General features: G+C 35.0%; 1 protein-coding gene across 2 annotated transcripts in view; it reads left to right on the plus strand.

Moving 5' to 3' along the window:
* Nucleotides 1–10,055, plus strand: part of LOC145255801 (ribosome maturation protein SBDS-like) — a 190,541-nt gene extending 180,486 nt beyond the window's left edge. For both annotated transcript variants that reach the window (XM_080114488.1, XM_080114487.1), the window contains exons 4-6: nucleotides 755–839; nucleotides 3,142–3,227; nucleotides 9,610–10,055. In XM_080114488.1, the coding sequence (XP_079970614.1) occupies nucleotides 755–839; nucleotides 3,142–3,227; nucleotides 9,610–9,738 (300 nt within the window). In that variant the 3' untranslated portion in view covers nucleotides 9,739–10,055. The remainder of the gene's footprint in view (nucleotides 1–754; nucleotides 840–3,141; nucleotides 3,228–9,609) is intronic.
* The last annotated feature ends 9,854 nt before the right edge of the window (nucleotides 10,056–19,909 follow it).

A 19,909-nucleotide genomic window follows, 5' to 3' on the forward strand; every position in this document is an offset into this window, starting at 1 on the left:
CCAATCATTTTTATAACCACATTTGATTCTTGGCCGCCATCTTGGTTACTGCCAATTACTGATCTGAACTACGCCGCCATCTTTGTTCAACATAATGTCTCAAAACTTAACAGTGTTGAATAAAAAAAAAAAAAGTGGTAGTAGACAGGCTCGAACCCAAAGGAAAAGAGCATGAAAAAAAAAAAACGTTTTTGCTGTTGTGTCCATCACCAAACCGGAAGTGGAAAAGGTTTAAATTAAGGCTAGCCAATTGAAAAGAGAGGATGACTTTTGAAAATATTGACGAAAACAACGACCACTCCTTGTAGAAAAGTGCCTAGTTGAGAGTGAAGGAATTAATGTTTTAGCCAATTTTTCGATATTTGTCGAACTTCAAAATGATACCGATCTCATGAAAATTTGTTGCCTCTATCAAAAGCTTTAGGCAGACATACATACATACATACATTTAAGCAGACAGGTGAGATTTATATTATAGATTAAAATTCTTAATTTTTCATAATTTTTGGTGTAGATACCTATTTTTTGTCCTGATACATAAGTATATCAAAGAGTTTTCCTGTCAATTTATTTGGAATTGCAATTATTACCTGTGCTGCATACTACAAATTTAAAAAAAAAAAAAAAATTATTTTTCCAAATCTATCTTAATCCCAAAACTAAGGTACATTTTAACATATATTTTGTGATCTTAAGCTTATTTGAAGCAAGGAACACCCATTTTATTATTATTCAACTATTTTTTCTCTGTTAGGCACTAGATGTGATCAAACAATTAAAAGAATCCGAAGCCATTAACATCCAAAGAGCCCAAATGAGACTCCGAATAAGAATACCAGGTGAGGGAATTTCATCTATCAGTTTTTTATGTTTATATATTTTTAAATTATTGTTGTTTCTAGATTTATATATTTTTATTTAATTTTATTAATTTTTTATGTTTATATATTTTTTACTTTAATTATTTTTATTTGTTTTTAGATTTATATATTTTTAAATTTTTTATGTTTAATATATTTTTATTTAATTTTATTCATTTTTTATGTTTATATATTTTTTACTTTAATTATTTTTATTTGTTTTTAGATTTATATATTTTTAAATTTTTTATGTTTAATATATTTTTATTTAATTTTATTAATTTTTTATGTTTATATATTTTTTACTTTAATTATTTTTATTTGTTTTTAGATTTATATATTTTTAAATTTTTTATGTTTAATATATTTTTATTTAATTTTATTAATTTTTTATGTTTATATATTTTTTACTTTAATTATTTTTATTTGTTTTTAGATTTATATATTTTTAAATTTTTTATGTTTAATATATTTTTATTTAATTTTATTAATTTTTTATGTTTATATATTTTTTACTTTAATTATTTTTATTTGTTTTTAGATTTATATATTTTTAAATTTTTTATGTTTAATATATTTTTATTTAATTTTATTCATTTTTTATGTTTATATATTTTTTACTTTAATTATTTTTATTTGTTTTTAGATTTATATATTTTTAAATTTTTTATGTTTAATATATTTTTATTTAATTTTATTCATTTTTTATGTTTATATATTTTTTACTTTAATTATTTTTATTTGTTTTTAGATTTATATATTTTTTAATTTTTTATGTTTAATATATTTTTATTTAATTTTATTAATTTTTTATGTTTATATATTTTTTACTTTCATTATTTTTATTTGTTTTTAGATTTATATATTTTTAAATTTTTTATGTTTAATATATTTTTATTTAATTTTATTCATTTTTTATGTTTATATATTTTTTACTTTAATTATTTTTATTTGTTTTTAGATTTATATATTTTTTAATTTTTTATGTTTAATATATTTTTATTTAATTTTATTCATTTTTTATGTTTATATATTTTTTACTTTAATTATTTTTATTTGTTTTTAGATTTATATATTTTTTAATTTTTTATGTTTATATTTTATTTTATTATTTTATCAGTTTATTTATATATTAATTATTTTATCAGTTTTTATATTTTATATTTTTTTAATTATTTTATCAGTTTTTATGTTTATATATTTTTTAATTATCTTATCAGTTTTTATGTTTATATATTTTTTAATTATCTTATCAGTTTTTATGTTTATATATTTTTTAATTATCTTATCAGTTTTTATGTTTATATATTTTTTAATTATCTTATCAGTTTTTATGTTTATATATTTTTTAATTATCTTATCAGTTTTTATGTTTATATATTTTTTATCTTATCAGTTTTTATGTTTATATATTTTTTACTTATTTTTATTTGTTTTTAGGTTTATATATTTTTATTTAATTTTATCAATTTTTATGTTTATATATTTTTATTATTTTATCAGTTTTTATGTTTATATATTTTTACTTTTATTTGTTTTTAGATTTATATATTTTTATTTAATTTTATCAATTTTTATGTTTATATTTGTTTTATTATTTTTATCAGTTTGTTTATATATTTTTTAATTATTTTATCAGTTTTTATGTTTATATTTTTTGTTTTATTATTTTTATCAATTTTTATGTTTATATATCTTTACTTTTTATTTGTTTTTAGATTTATATATTTTTATTTAATTTTATCAATTTTTATATTTATATTTTTTGTTTTATTATTTTTATCAGTTTGTTTATATATTTTTTAATTATTTTATCAGTTTTTATGTTTATATTTTTTGTTTTATTTTATCAGTTTTTATGTTTATATATTTTTACTTTTTATTTGTTTTTAGATTTATATATTTTTATTTAATTTTATCAATTTTTATGTTTATATTTTTTATTTTATTTTTACCAGTTTTATCTTTATATCTTTTTAGTTAATTCTTTTTATTAGCTTTTCATGCTTATATATTTTATTTAATTATTTTTATCAGTATTTTTTGTTTATATATTTTTTTATTTTATCACTTTTTCTGTTTATATATATTTTTATTTTATGATTTTTACCAATTTTTTATGTTTATATATTTTATTTTTATCCATTTTTATTTGTTGTTTCTTTTTGTTTTTTTGTCTTTTTTTTCAAGTAACTGTACCCATGTTATAAGATTGTCTAGGAATTTTTTTTAAGTTACTCTTGTTTCAAACTTCAAATGTTTTCACTTTCCATTATGATAGGAAAAGAAGCGAAGAAATTGAAAGACAAAATCAAGAAGTTGAGCACAAAAGTAGAACATGATGATTTTGATGAAGAATTGGAAATGGTGAGAATTTCTTCAAACTTTTTTTTTGGAGGGGGTTCTTTCAGAATTATAAATTCACTCCTTCGCATCATCATTGTCTCCCTACCTCTCCATCCACCCAACAAACCCGTGATACCTTAGGATGTGATCCTGGTTTCTGAGCTATTCTTTGACTTCAGTTTTTAATTTGGCTAGAGGGAGATCGGAGAAACCTGATCCGATCAATCGGTTGGTCACATCGTGCCCTAGTATTTATTCGTTTATCCGCAACCATAGTTTTCAATCTGATTCTTCAGAAAAATCAAAATCTTATTTTCACTCTTTATTTTCTTCCAAATAGATACTAGAAGACTGGTTAAAGTTCAATCATATTGGGAACAAAGAAGAGTATCAATGCTAAGGAGTAATATTTTCTGAGAGTAATATCGGATCCCTCTCTGTAAAATTTCCTTCTCAGAGTAATGTTTTCTTGGAGAAATGTAATGCATTCTAAGAATATAAAGAGAGTATTCTACCTATAGAATTATATTTGACAACTTTTTCAGCACTAGCAGGATGACCCGACGTTGCCTGGGATTGAATGATGATCAACGAATGTTTCACACTCCCATATTTTTATTGTCATCAAAATCCATGAAAATCGCCAATTTTTCAATCAAATCAATTGATTGCCTACTTTAATTGGGGACCCATCGCGATGCACTTGGAGGAAACTTCACATGCCTCTCGCAGTGACTAAGTTCACAATATATTGTAGTGTACATTGCACTGTAGAGAATCTCCTGTTGATTTTATATAATTATTTTAATATATAATTCCTTGAATTAAAGTTTAAAATGCAAAAGTCACGTATCGTGCACCGATTGTACTCTGAACAGAAACTTTCATTTCGAATGCGCCCTTGTCACATCAGAAAACCTACTGTTGATTTTATATGCCTGGCATTACTACGTGTGCGGTGATAATGTCTTGAATTTAAATTCAAAATGCAAAAGTCAAGTATCATTGTAAAATTACGCTTTAAACAGAAACATTCATTTCAAACGTAACCCTGTCATATCAAAGACCCTACTGTTGATTTCATATGTTGGGCCTTTGGGCTTGTCTGGTAATAAAACTTCTCAAATGCACTTGTGATGTTAGGCTGTGTAAAATGTTAAGTTTGATCAAAATCGCCAGTTCCTTCTTTCATAGAATTATTTTGATTATTGATTGTTAACACTTATCAAAGACATTCTGTCACAAAACCTATCTAAGAACACTGCCAGGCACATAAAATACTTTCGTATGAAATTTCATAAAAATCAACCCAGCCGTTTTTGAGTCCATAAGGAACAAACTAACAGACACACAGATAAAGTTCCTTTTATATAATAGTAGATAGATTAAATAACCCATAGGTGGTTGATATGCCGTAAAATAAACAAAACCAGCAGCAACAGTTCAACATCTGTTTTACATACGGACATGCATTAGAATAGTTCTATGAAATTGACTTCCAACTTAACCTATCTCTGCCAAAATCTTTACCCACTTTCCCCCATATTTTCCTTGGCCATCTCCTGTGAACTGAATCTGTTACCTTAACCGTTCTACATCTATTAACCCAAGAACTGGCCATACCTTCCAGAGCTCTTGTTCTGCACACATCTTTTCCTCTGGGGTCATCAGATCTAAGCCTGTCTTTAAGACTTCCATCATATAATTCTTATTTCATTTTTCTCCATGTAACATGATGTCCTCAACCGTGGCCATTATAAATATATAAAGGAGGCCTGGTCACTGAAAAATTACCTCGTGCACGAAGTACATGCAAACAAAATCTGTTAAACTGTCGATAACTAATAAGAGCTTTCTACAAAGAACATTAGAAAACTTAAAAATTGGATTGAAAAAGAGAAAAATCAGAGATTTATACTGAAATTAAATTTATTCAATATTAATTTTAAAAAAAACAAACAAGAATTAATTCAGTCTATGGTCCCCCCTCGCCTAACTTTCACAAAAAACACTCGTCTAGCTGAAAACACTATCAACAATTCCCCCCACTCTTTATCTGTGCCTAAACCTAAACGTAGATTCCATGAACAAAGCTTCTTTCTTAGAACTGCACGCCTGTGGAATTGTCTTCCGTTTTCCTGCTTTCCGGCTGACTACAATATGGTTGTGTTCAAGTCTAACGTAAATAAGTTCTTGATGAGCCGTTTCATATAAGTTATCAAATTTACCGAATTTTCATTACTAATGATTACTATATTGTCCAATTTCTACTGTACACTCTTTAACCCTTAACCTTGAGTGGCCTCTTAGCCTTGATAATGTGGTGATGTCTGTGTAAAAAAAAAAAAAATACAATTGAGAAATGTTATGTGTTTGTGTTAAAAGTAAATTTCTTTTTTAATGGATTTTAAAATCTAAAATTCGTTCATTATTTACTTTAAAACTTGTATGTTAATAAAAAAAGAAATGAACATAATTCGATTTATACTGAAAAGGAACTTTATTCGGTAAAAAGAAGAAAAGAATTATGTATGTTATAAGCAGGAGACAATCAATTACTGAAAAAACTGAATCAGTAATTTCGAGAATAAATAAATTAAAATGAAACGATAAATAATTAAAAAGAAATAAAATCTAAAGTTAAAGACATTTTAAAAATTAAATTGAATGATAAATAAGTTTTAATGAAAACTTTCTAAAAGTTTCCTGACAAAAATAATAAATTTGAAATATTCTTTTTATAAATTTATACACATACACGCACACACGCAAAAAAAAAAAAAAAAAAAAGTTTTAACAGAATTTAGTAAATTTGAAAGAAATTAAAACTCTTATGAAGTTACAATGAAGGCTAAAATTTTAAAAGTTAATTGACCTCCCCTACTCTCAAAAACTAATGATATATCCAAAATACATGAATGATATTCTATTGAAAAAGTATTTATTATTAAGCGGACAGACTGAAAAAATAGTATGTAAACATTATTTATTATTAAAAAAAAAATAATTTTCAACTTTCTGACCAAAAATTTAATTTTTATTTAAATTTAATTTTTTTTATTTTTATTTTCTTTTTTTTTTTAGATCCTTGTAAAAAAAAATACAATTAAAAGAAAAATAATCCAACATGTTTGCTTAAAAATTATAAAATATCTCATTTAAAAATTATTATAAAATGGATGTTTTTTTAAATTTATAATCTCTACAATAAAGTTGAGTTATGTACCGCACTGACATTGATATTAAAAACCCAGTTTTTCTATTTAAAAATTGAAATGAACTTAATATACTTGGTCATGGATATATGAGCTACTTCATAAAGAGTAACTAATTTGCATATTCCTTTGAAAAACGAACTTTGATTAATTAATTTTTTATGGTTTCTTATAGAATGATTATTTTTATCTAAGTATTAGATTCAGTTCTGTTTATACATATTTTCTATATTGTGCATAATTGTGTAGTGTTTAGGATGAAAACGTTGTAGCATGCATATATATATATGCCAAAAAGAAAGTCCGCACTTGTTATTTTAAAATAAACGCAAATTTAAGCTAAATTTAATGAAACTGTTTAAACAATTTATACCTCATTTCATTCGCCTTTTATTCCTCTCTAATTTTACCTGTTCATATTTGACTTTTAATTGAAATATTCTCGTGTTTACATCAATTCAAAAAAGTAACTTCAAATCGAGAAATCAAAAAGAAACTCCGCAGCAACAAATGAGCTTAAAACCAGCTTAAAATATCCACTTTTAGCATCTCTCATTGTAATTGTTCTTGTTCCTAGGTTACAACATAACATTTAGTTCATATATCTCGAGTCTCTCTTAGAGATCATTAGAAGCTCACTAATCTCCTCACTTTATCCAATCGAGAAATCGGCCGCAGATTGAAATGTGACTAGAAAAAAAGGTACAAATGACTGTGCAAAAGCACCAAAACACCAAGAGTTAGTGATGCCCCTAAATCTAGTCATACTAGAGTTATTTCTCACAGGGAAGACCATGCTATCAAGATCCGCAGCCTAAGAAACAGATTTGAAACAGCCCCCCCCCTCAAATCCAACAACAGTGTAATCTTGTTAAAAAGTGTTCTCTTTCTACAGTTGAGAACAAGTTGAAGGATTTCAATTTTCCAAGATATGTTCCAAGATGCAAGTTAATGATTTCTGTAAAGAACAGAAAGCATCATCTGGACTTCATCAGATGCAATGAAGATCATGACTCTTCATATTGGTCAAAAGTGATTTTTAGCGATGAAAGCAGCAAGGCAGTGATGGTAGGCAAATACATCTGTTGAAGAAAAGACAAAGAATTTAATCCCAGGTGCACAATTTCAACACTGCGAGCTGGTGGAAGTTTAGTTTTGGTGTGGGGCATTATTAGGGCCAATGGTACAGGGCTTATAGTTCACTTGCAAAGTCAAATTAATTCGACCAAGTCATTAATATGTTGACTGAGCATTTTCTACCCTACTTTGGTCGGAATTTGGATGATAATCTCATCTTCATGCAGGATAATGCTCCCATTCACACAACTACCAATGTCAAAAGATTCCTGGAAGAGCATGATATTCCGTGTTGGGATTGGCCTGCACAATCTCCAGACCTCAATTCTATCGAAAACGTATGGCATTACATTAAGCAACAGCTATGCAATGATGAAATTTTAAATTTGAGAGAACTTTGGACAAAAATTAAAGAGAAGTGGGATGCCCTTTCACCAGAGTATTAACACAGACTGATTCAAGAGAATGGTCCAAAATTTGCAGGCTGTCAAATTGCAGAAGAGCTATGCCATGAAATATTAACTAGTACATTGTATTCCTATTGTATTTGTGTTGTATTAATGTTCTAAAGTTACATTTAAATAACAATTTTCTATTGTGCGGCGTTTTTATTTGCCTTCTCAATTTGAAGTGAATTTTTTAAATTGATGTGGACACTAGGATGCTTCAATTAAGTCAAATATGAACAGGTAAAATTATAGAGTAATAAAAGGTGAATCAAATGAGGTATAGGTTGTTTAAACAGTTACATTCAATTTAGCTTAAAGTACAGACTTTCTTTTTGGCAGCACATTGACCATGTTTGTCTGTGGAATGCTCTCTACTGAACTGCTGTGCTATTTTTGGTTTACTGACTTGAAACTTGATACATGGGGTACTTGGATCTGTAAAACAAAATTTGTTTTTTAGTCTGAAAAATAGTTGCTAAGTGATCAAAATTGAAAATTTGGAACTTAGCAACATAATGTGTATGCTCTATGCATGCGCAAATGTACATTTCTATGCTTAGTTGCATTAATTTGTCAAGTTTTGATAGGCATGTGTCATTAGCTCCATCCATCTAGTGCGGCCGTAGCTGAGATTGAACTCCCTACACAAATTTGTAGTGTAATTCAAGTCTTGTTGGTAGCTGAATACTTGATGCTTCGTCTATCGAGAGTATTTTTTATTGTGACACCATCACTAGATGGGGTGTCTATCATGGCAAGAGAGTCCCATCTACCCTAGATCGCACCAATTTCTCAACCTGGTATTTTACCTCGCGGCACATACAGCGCCTCGCCTTCTCAAATGGTTACCCATCTGGTACTGGCCAGGCTTGACGTTGCTTAACTTTGGTGATCTGGCGAGAACCGGTGTGTCAGCAGAGATGTGCCGTATATATGCACATTAGCTTAGATGGTAGCAAATACCACTAGAGAGCTACATGTTTTAGTTTCAATTGTAGCTGATGGTAGCACATAAATCATATTTGTTTTGTTTACTTTTCAAATGACTACTATATATTGGGTACAATATAATAATCAATAGCAAATTGGCTCAATAATAATAATATATATAAAATTAGCATAAATCAGAATATCATATTTAAGTATATTTTATGGCCGGGCAATGCCAGACGACCTGCTGATAAAATACATTTTTAAAAAATATAAAATTTCACCACGGTATTTTCTGCCAAGAAAATACTTCCTTTTAATTGCATGTAGATAAGAGAATCAAATTTTATGTGTAACCGACGAGTGATTATCTCAGGTCGCCATTTCAAAAAAACAATCTCAAGAAACAAGTGGCGATAACTCAACAATACTTCAAACTTGTGAGACTTATGTTATAATGGCTGTGAATTCCCTAAAATCATTTAAAAATTATTTTCTCATAAAAATAAAACAACTTGATAAATTTATGTGATTTTCGTTTCGGCACAGCTACTTGCATCACAGATTTTTCTTTTTGTTTTTAATACAGGGGAAATCAACAAAATTATGCATAATAATCTGCCATTAAACAGCTAAAATATAATTTTTGTCATAAACGCACACAGAATCTCCATTATAGTTATGTTGTTTTTTTTTAAAGCTTAATTTGTTTTTGTTTAATTTTATTTTCAGATAATTTTGATAGATCCTGGTTGTTACCGAGAAATTGATGAACTCCTCCGAACCGAAACGAAGGGTAAAGGTCACTTGGAAGTATTAAGCCTTAAAGAAGTTGAGGAAGGTGATGAAAAGTTGGAGTGATGAGGGACGCCATTCGTCTGTTTGTCAGCATCCATCACCACTCAAAAGGAGGACAAAAAAAATAGATTTAAAAACAAAAGAACATGGCTGTGCTTCGCATTTACAGTGACTGTACAAAATAGAATTGGCCTTCCTCCAATGTGGAATTTGTATGAAATTTGCAAGGAATTATTGAAAATTGTTTTTATTTTTTATAAAGATTTGTTGCAAAGGATCGATTGAGATAGTTTCATTAAAATAACCGTTAAATACGTTAAACATTTAAAGAAAAATAAAGAAAAAAAAAACATTAATAAAAATGACATTTTTCGTATAAATTTCATTGTTTTTTGTTTTTACTACTATTTATTATTATAGTTGTTTATTTATTTTTATTTTTAGTCGCGTGCAAGCGACTCTATAATCAGTCCGTCGGTCGGTCCGTAACACTTTTGTGCTTGGCCTTTTTGGTTAAGATCAAAGGTCTGTTGTTAATAGATGCTGTTCTTGGCTTTTTAAGCTTTTCTTGGCCTTTTGGCCAAGCGCATGGATCACTCGGGGTGGGATATGTGGACGTGGCATCCTAATATGCCTTCCCATCCAATACTTACTTGGATCAGATGTTAGTTAGAAGAGGCGATGTAGATTTCCTATCTTGCCCCACGTTCCACCTTTTAGGACACTCGGACCATAAACTAGTTATGGCCCGTCTGAACTTGAGCTCTAGGCCTAAACTGGCTGGATACTGGAAGTTCAACAGCACCTTGTTGGAGCTGGAGGACTACCGGTTGAAGGTCACAGAGATAATCCAACGGGCATTAGTGGGGACGGTTACCGGGAGTAAGTGGGGGTTAGTCTCAAGGCTAGGATTAGATGCTTCTCTGTCCAGTACAGCCAATGCCTCGCGCTAGATAAGGCTAAGGCCAAGAAGCAGGTAGAGAATACGCTGACCTGGGCAGTGGAGGGGGGTGCGCTCCCTAGAGAAAGCATTAGCTAAACAAGATCTCAACCGCTTGGCTAGCGAGCAGTACGAGGGCCAGATAGTTAGGGCTAGGCTAATGAAAGTCTCAAACGAGGCTGTTAATGTAGACGCTGTTGAGCGTAAGGCTGCTCTAAGGTGTGGCTGGGACGGATACATTTGAAATGTGAATGACCTGGAAGGGCACGCCCTCGTGTCGACGGGAGATTTGCGAGGGGTTTTGAAAGCATCTATCGGAGCACTTCACCCAACTACCCAGAATCAGGGTCGAAGGGTTTGGCAGCTATTTGGCCGACTCGCCCCCGCCTCATGGCGGCTCGAGCGGCTAGCTGTGATGGTCTTGTTGCGGAACATGAGATCATTACTGCGTTGAAGCAGGTCGGCTGCAACAAGTCCCCGGGGCTTGATAGTCTACCCTACGAATTCTACTTGAGGCTGTCGCCCATGTTGGTCCCTATTCTGAAGGTATTCTGAAGGATATGTTCAACCATTGGTTTGTTCAGGGCTCCATCCCTGGGAAAGTGACCAAGGTAGTGATCACATTGCTAAGGAAAGGTCAACGGCATGGTGGGGAGGAAGATTTAGACGATTTCAGGCCCTTGACTCTGCTAAACACAGAGTTAAAGATTTTGCCCAAGGTTCTTGCGAATTGGTTGCAGGTTGTTATCACTGACTTGATCGAACCAGACCAGAGCTATGCTGTGAAGGGGAGATCGATTCAGGACAATCTTCATCTGATACGCACGATCATAGAGGGGACAGAAGACGACGCCGAGGCTGCGCTAATCAGTTTGGATCAGTCCAAGGCTTTCGATAGGGTGGACCATCGCTTCCTGGGATCTGTACTGGAGGCCGCCGGATTTAATCCGAAATTCCGCAAGTGGATTTCTGTACTGTATGACAGGCCGACGGTGGCGGTGCAGATCAACGGTAAACTGTCAGTCTTTTGCCATCTCCCGGTCGGTGCGACAGTGTTGGCCGTTATCGCCTCTCTTATACGTCTTGGCGTTGGAACCATTCCTTCGCAAGTTAAGGGACGAGGCGACTACACCAGTCCTGCGCGGGGTAGCTCTCCCTGGAGGCACACAAGCCAGGGTTTCCGCGTTCGCTGATGACGTCACTGTGTTCGTGACGCGCTCGCTCAATACGAAGAAGTTACGGGGTCCATGTTCAATCGCAGTAAGTTGGTGGGTCTGCGGTTGGGTGCCTGGACCGGAGTAAATTCGCTTCCGGACATCTTCAGTTGGACTGACGGCCCGGTTCGGACCGGGTCTCCAGCTGATGAAAAACTGGTCGGAAGTAGAGACCAAGGTCGAATCCTCTGTCAAGACTTGGGTTCGAAGGAAATTGTCCTTGAAGGGTTGGGCGGAGGCGTGTGCTACATACGTCTTCCCGCTCATCCTTTACCATCTGTCTGTACTTCCCATCCCTGCAAAATGACGAACCAGCTTACAGGTGGGATCTTTCTATCGATCCAGTAGATATCTCACTGCTCATGCAATTCTCTATCTATATAACAGCCAGGTACGTCCAAGGATGGAATACTGTTGCCACATCTGGGCAGGAGCAGCTAGAAAGAATTTGTCCTGCCTTGATAGAGTTCAAAATAGACTTTGTAGCCTCGTAGATGTCCTTTTCTCTTCTCTGCAACCTCTATCTCACAGAAGAGATGTTGCGAGCTTGTCTTTGATGTATCGTTATTTTCATGGAAAGTGTTCGACTGACCTTCAGTCTATGGTCCCCCCCTCGCCTAACTTTCACAAGAAACGCCCATCTAGCTGAAAACACTATCAATAATTCCCCCCACTCTTTATCTGTGCCTAAACCTAAACGTAGATTCCATGAACAAAGCTTCTTTCCTAGAACTGCACGCCTGTGGAATTGTCTTCTGTTTTCCTGCTTTCCAGCTGACTAAAATATGGTTGTCTTCAAGTCTAACGTAAACAAGTTCTTGATGAGCCGTTCCATATAAGTTAACAAATTTACTGAATTTTTCATTACTAATGATTACTATATTTTCCAATTTCTACTGTACACTCTTTAACCCTTATCCTTGAGTGGCCTCTTGGCCTTGATAATGTGGTGATACCTGTGTAAAAAAAAAAAAAAAAAAAGAGCACCTCGACACACTCTTGTGGAACGAGGGTAAGCATTATGTTTGCAGAGAGGTCTGTGTTCGAAATCCGAGTGAGGGAGGCTTGGGACTGCCCGATCTCCTGTGTCACAAGCACGCAGAGAGGTTGGCCTTCCTGAGCCGTTCGTTGTACGTAGATGTTCCATGGGTTACTGCGGTCGGAAATTCGTTTTTCAATCTCACACCGACCCCGCGGTCGAAGCTCGGCAAAGACCGAGGGAGGAACAAACATTCTATGCCGAATGCCGGTCCACACTTAGAGCGTTGCCGGGGACCAGTGTCCTCAAACAGTCTAGGAACAGGCTTTATCGGGAGCTAGTGGGGTGAAGCAGCTGGGGATGTCATTAGAGGAGGTCCGCTCCCAGTGGAGTTGGGCGCCGGGACGGGACTTTCTTACAAACTTGGAATTTTCCTTTACCTGGCGACTTGTCCGGAACGCACTGCCCTTCCTTGAAGAACTCAACCTGTACAATGAAGAAACCTGGGTCTACTGCCTGCGCTGTGACGAAGACATGAGGGAAACAGCCAGTCATGCCTTTTTCCGCTGCAGCAGGCTCAAGACCCTTCTAGGGTACGTCAACGAGGTAACAGCTCGCATCAATGCCAAGCGCTGGCTTGAACTCGACGAGTCATATTTTGTGGAGAACATTGATCCGCCGCTGCCTAGGGAGAAAAGAATGATTTTTCTAGCGATACTAGCAGTAGCGAGGATGATCATATGGATCACACACCTCAAGCGAGTCCGCGAAGGGATATCTGTTCCGGATCGGGATCTGATCGTCTACTTTAAATATTTTTTGATTTTAACAATTATTTATTTTTCCTCCCTACACCCGATAAGAATTCTTCCCAATCCCCACTAGGGATCTTCTGCTTGTTTTCGGTGCCCCGGAAAATGGTAGGTGATCTAACTTTCTAGATTAGCTCAGGGAGGAACCTTACTAACAATGCACTAGGCAATTTTATTTTTTGTATATTTTTTCTAGATTCCCTAGTCCCCAACACGAACTGTTTCTCTTCCAAATTCAAGAACCTTTTATTTTCCAATGAATTGAACTTTTTTTACACGCACACACACATTTTAATAATAATAAAAAAATTTTTTACACACACACACACACACACACACATACACACACACACACAGAAATTGTAAATATATTCTTTTTTGCAAAAACACTGGGGTTTTCATTAGTTAGTTTAGAGTCCACAGAGTGAATGAGGTATTGTGGTAAATGTTGCCAGTCAAGAGTAAAGTCGCCAAAGTCTCCATTTTCACTTCAGTAACAAAGACCCTAAACCACTCCCCATCCCACTTCTTCTACGTTTATTTATTTTTTATTATTAGGTGTTATTATTATTGTTTATTATTTATTTTTATTATTAGGTGTTATTATTGTTTATTTATTATTATTTATTTTTATTTTTACTAGCATGGGTACCTAGCATTGCCCGGGTGTTTGGAGGTGTGTTGAGCAAAAAAAAAAAAAAAAAGTGGTAGTAGGAAGGCAGGCTTGAACCCATACCGCGAAGGGGGAAAAAAATGTGACGTCTTTGCTGTTACGTCCACCGCCAAACTGGAAGTGATGTGCAGGTTTAAATTAAGGCTAGACAATCAAAACGGAATGATTTTCAAAAATATCGGCAAAAAAAAGTGACCCCTCCCTGTAGAAAAGTGCCCAGTTGAGTGTGATAAAATTAACGTTTTTAGCCAATTTTCGGTATTTGTCGTCTGAAGGGTCGATCTTATGAAAATTTGTCGCCTCTGTCGAAAGTTTTAGGCAGATATGCAAGCATAGATACATACATACATTTATATATTGGTAGCTCAAATTTTCGACCCAAACCAATTAAAAAGCTTGCCCTATCTCTGAATACCCTTTATATAAAATTTCAAATGTTTAGACCAGAAATTGTCTGAGTAATTTGGTAAGAGACCACAGAAGTCAAATATGTTTTAACTTTTACCTCTATTATGACCCCTTAAAATTTATTGTTTTGGGCTCAAATCAAGTTATTAAGTTAGATTCACATCCAAGGAACCTATATTTAAAATTTCAATTGTTTATACCCAAAATTGTCGGAGGAGTTTGGTAGAGTTCTCAAAAGTCAAATCGTTGAACTTTGACCGCTTAACAGCAAAATTTCTGGCTGAAAACGGATTACAAAGATCTTCCCAAATCTCAATACTATGTATAGCAAATTTCGAGTCTGTAGACTGAAAATTGACAGAGTAGACAGTGTAGGGAAATGTACACAGACAGACAGACATTTTCACTTTTATATATATACTAGCAAAGATACCCGTGCTTCGCACGGAGCTTTGTTGCGCACTCGGGTACCAAAATCTGTGGGCACCTTTCCAGTAAGTTGATGTTGTAAGAGCAACGATTGCATAAGGTGATTAACATTTTAACTACCTCTTGTAGTGACTAAAATTCAATCAGGAACTTCACAAAACATTTTCATCAAAAAGGAAGGTTACTTGATGTTACATAGTAAATTTTTCATTGAAGTCATTTTCAACTCTTGCTTAAATTTTATCTTGCACATTCAATACTAAAAACTTACCACAATCAGATCATGTCAGTTTTTCCTCATATCCATTTCTCGAACTTTTCACTAAAGAGCCTCAGGGTAAACTACATTTCTGCTGCTTTGATTTGGAGCCAGAATGTAGAGTTTTTCTGAACTTCCTGTCCGGCTGATGGAGACGTACAACATACCGTGACTGAAGCAGTCTGATGTCAAGTCTACGCCAATGGTGTTAAATGTCTGACCTTGACTTTTGTTTATGCTCATTGCAAAACACACCTTCACAGGAAATTGGAGTCTCCGGAATTTAAATGGAAGTACTGAGTCCGATGGAACTAAGGGGATCCTTGGCAGTAGAACGGTTTCGCCTTTGTAGGGACCACAGGAAATGGTGGCCTCAAGTACATTGGTGTGCAATCTGGTGATAACACATCTGGTTCCGTTTTTTATTTTTGGCGGTTCCAAGGATCGAAGAATCATGATTGGCGATCAAATTTTGAGATTTAAAATGTGTGGAGGCATTCCAGATATCTCCAAAGAGTTTAAAAACTCCACAGGGTAGTGAACAGCTTCATATTCATTAGTAGCTGAATCAACTGACTTGTATTGCTTTGTGTCTCCTGGAAATTCATCCATTATTGAATTGTTCAAATGATTCACATTGCTGTTTAATGGCGAAATAATAGCCCTCTCAGCAAGCCAATCCGGTGATTTTCCATTGTTTTGCAGGTCTGGGTACACTTTGTCTTTCAGTTGCTTCTGATTACCGACACATTTACCAAGCGCAGTTGGAATCTTAATTGTGTCAGGTGAAGAAGTGATAGGAAACTGACCATTACCGATTTGGAGAAGCAATTTTGAGAAGTCTGCTGCAGCTGTGTTATCAGAGATATAGGCTCTCATATTAGTAGTCAGTCTCTTCACTATAACGTGCCTCCAGAGATAGGATTGTTTCAAACTTGCATTGACAATGTTAGCCCTTGTGCCATTTTTAACCACTGGGAGGATTTGACGGAAATCACTGCAAAATAAGGTTGGAATGCCACCCATGGGATTCTTGTTTCCTGTGATGTCTTGCAGTGTTCGGTCAATTGCTTCATAAGCACTCTTGTGCGTCATTGGGGCTTCGTCTACAATGATTGCAGAGGTGTCTCTAATTACATTTGCCAAGGCTGAGTTACCAGTAATTTTGCAAACTGGCTGATCCATTCGATGAGTATCCAAGGGTACTTTAAAAGTGCTGTGAAGAGTGCGGCCACCTTGTAGTAGAGTAGCAGCAATGCCACTGAATGCTGTTGCAAGCACAATCTTTCTCATGGATCTAATCTTTGCAAGGATCAAATTGATTACAAAAGTCTTGCCCGTACCACCTGGAGCATCAAGAAACATCATGTTTTTGTTCATTTCACCTTGTGCTTCCAACATTGCCATGAATGAATTGTAAACTTCTCTTTGAGAATCGGTCAGTTTTTCTTGCATATTTTCTGCTTGTAGGGAAGTTCTTCAAGATTATAAGTAACTTCACGTTGATACTCTCTCGCGAGTCTTTCATCTCTCCCTTGCATTGGTGCAGGTAATCCATAGCTTGCCAATGGTTGACCGCACATAAGGAGAACTTTTTCTTCAATTAGACAAAGAGTTTTATTGTAGATGTCCTCATTAAAATCTGCTTCTGGATTGTTAACTTCTTGCCTGTATCTGTGAAGAATGTCTTCAGATATTACATCACGAAAAGCCATCCAGATCTCAAGAGGATTTCTTGGCTCACAGGCTGTTAAAATTATCACAAATAGGCTTCGCAAATTTGAAGGTGATTGAGTGGCACTTGCCTCTCCTACTGCTTGATGCAAGTGATGGTCATTTTCTAGAAGGCCTCGAGCAAGGCACGCTGCTCTGTATGTTTCAAACACCTGACCATTGTATGCTCGCAAATTTTGAAATGAAGTTGGACCAGCAACCTCATTGAGCAACAGGCGTAAGAAATAACACTCCCCTGCTTTTGGACTAATCGTGTAGATTCTCCCAATGCATGGTGCCTTCCATACATCATCATTTTCAGTACCTTCAACTTGTACCCCACGCATTCTTCTCATCCATTTCTTTGTCGATTTGTTCCAAGTGTAAAACTCAGGGACTTCTACGTATTTGAGACCCCTTGCAAAGTCATCCTCATGGCAGAGTTGAAAAAATGCTGTCAAAGTTGTGGCAGGCGGTGGACCTTGGGCTCGTTCCAGAGCAGTATCAGCTGAGAACATGACACGCTGCCCATTTTCAAGATGAACAGAAAGTTGTACAATTGGGGGGAAATGTTCATGGATGGGATGTTCCAATATCCTCCAGGCTGCCTCTGAACTGCCGACATACCTTGCATTCTGGAACTGCTGGATCTCATCCACAATGTGACTTTGTACTTGGCCTTGTTGGTTAGCTGCTCCATCAGTTCTTTGTAGTTCAAACACTGCTTGATCACATCCTTTATTCACGTATTTGAGGACATATTTGATGCTTTGGATCGAGCTGCAAATTTCTACGTTAATGTGAGCGTTGAACTGCTGAAGGAGGACCTTGTTGTACGGAACAATCCACTGGTTTGTTATTTCTTGATTAACATACCGACCATTTCTCTTCATCCTTATTGTACCAGTCTGGCCTCCATCTTCTGGTTTTCTTCGCCTGTACTTGGGGTAAGAGTCTTGGCCTTGCTTGGTACACTGAAGAAATTCTTTTGGGTATTTTTTGGAACATTTGTTGTCAATCATACATGGACAATTTGGATTAAATGGTCCACAAGGTCCATGCACCATATGTGCCATCACTTTAGCATGAAGATCAGGATCTTCCTCTTTGTCAGGGATCTCTGCAGATATGCAGAGATCCATTTTTTCTGGTAGAAGTTTGTCCTCTGGGGCCTGCCAGGTGAGGATGTGTGCATGCGGCAGTCCTCTTTTTTGATATTCAATACTGTACAGGAAAGCCCTCAACCTGCCAAATCCTCCCTTTTTAATAAATTCAAGTAACTTTTTTAGCTTCTGCCTGAAAACCCTGGCAACAATATCTGGACGATCCTGAGGGTCTTGCCCTTGAAGACAATTTTCTGTAATTTCTGTCCACTTTGGATTTGTTGTGAACATGATGAAGAGGTCGGCTCGGCCCATTCGCCGAACATATGCCATGGCATCACTTTGACGCTCAAACATGTATCGAGGGCCTCCTGTATAAGTTGCCGGAAGTACAACTCGTTGACCAAACTGTTCTGGATTCCCATCCTCCCTAAGAATTGAATCTCTCAAGTTGCTATAATTGTCAGCTCTCAGGGTCTGTTGCTCACGCCTCAGGAACTGTAAACGTTCTGTTTCAATCTTGCAGTACACATCCACCAGCCATTGTTGAAATAGCCTTCGGTACCAGAGAAAATAGTTTCCAGGCCGAGTCATTAAATGGTACGAATAAAATTGCTGTTGGGTAACTTTTCGCCCATTGGATGCCTTCATGTAGATGTTGTAAGATGGAGAACCATAGGGGTACATTAACGGGTACATTAAAGTATCGTAGAGGGGATGTAGTTCGGAGATCCATTTTAATGTATCATTTCTAAAACGCAAGACAATATCCCGGTTAGCTGTTGGTTCATTCTCCATTAATATTCCAATCTCATACGTTGTTGTTGGAGCATTGAATCGCCGTGGATGCTCTTCTTGCGGCCTTCGGTCTTCCCTTATGACAACTTTATGTTCTACCAAGTGTTCTTCTTCAATCCTCTCCTTTGTTGTTTTCAGCTGACAAATAAAGCTGTTGTTCTCATGTAAAAATTCAGTCAGACTTTGGAGAATGTCTCTATTGAGTCTACTGTCACGTCCCCGATTATGTAGTTCCTCTTCCAGACTATCCAAGAAGTAGACTTGAATAAATTTTGCTGTTTCATCTTCAGGTGGTAAAAGACTCCCAATCTGGTGGCAAACCTGGCCTCGAATTCTAAAAGAAGGATTCCACCCATGACTGCCGCAATTTTGTGACCAAATGATGTCATTGCAAAACAATTGTTATAACTGCGTAGATTTTGCAGAAAATCTTTAGAGATGGGACCATTGCCGGAGAGCAAATCTTGAAGCAACTGAGGCAGTGGTGGAAAGCTATCAAGCACAACTTTGCCAGAAGAACAACAACAACCAGGGGTTTCTCCTTTAAATTTTACAGCTGAGCAATGTTGACATACTTTGTCCATTTTTCCTATATCAGCTGTAGTGAGAGTCATTTTTGTTGTAGAGCAATCCTTTTCTATTGCAGTGTTCTATTTCATGGTGTCTCAAAGCAGTCATTCGTTGTCTAGCTGCCTCGTTTTCTGTCAATTGCTGGGGCAAAGTCATACTCTCTCTCCATGCAGCCTCTCGTTGTTGCCCTTGGTATAGGCGAAAGCTTCGTTGGGTTTCCGATTCATTCTGATGTCGTTGAGCCACTCTCAACTGACCTTGTGTACGTCTACTTACCTCATATAATTCATTCGATCGTAATATTGCTTCTCTTTCCAGTGCATATCTTTGCCTTTC

This window comes from Euprymna scolopes, chromosome 31, assembly GCF_053919585.1.
Source record: "Euprymna scolopes isolate OS-2025 chromosome 31, ASM5391958v1, whole genome shotgun sequence".
Classification (NCBI taxonomy): domain Eukaryota; kingdom Metazoa; phylum Mollusca; class Cephalopoda; order Sepiida; family Sepiolidae; genus Euprymna; species Euprymna scolopes.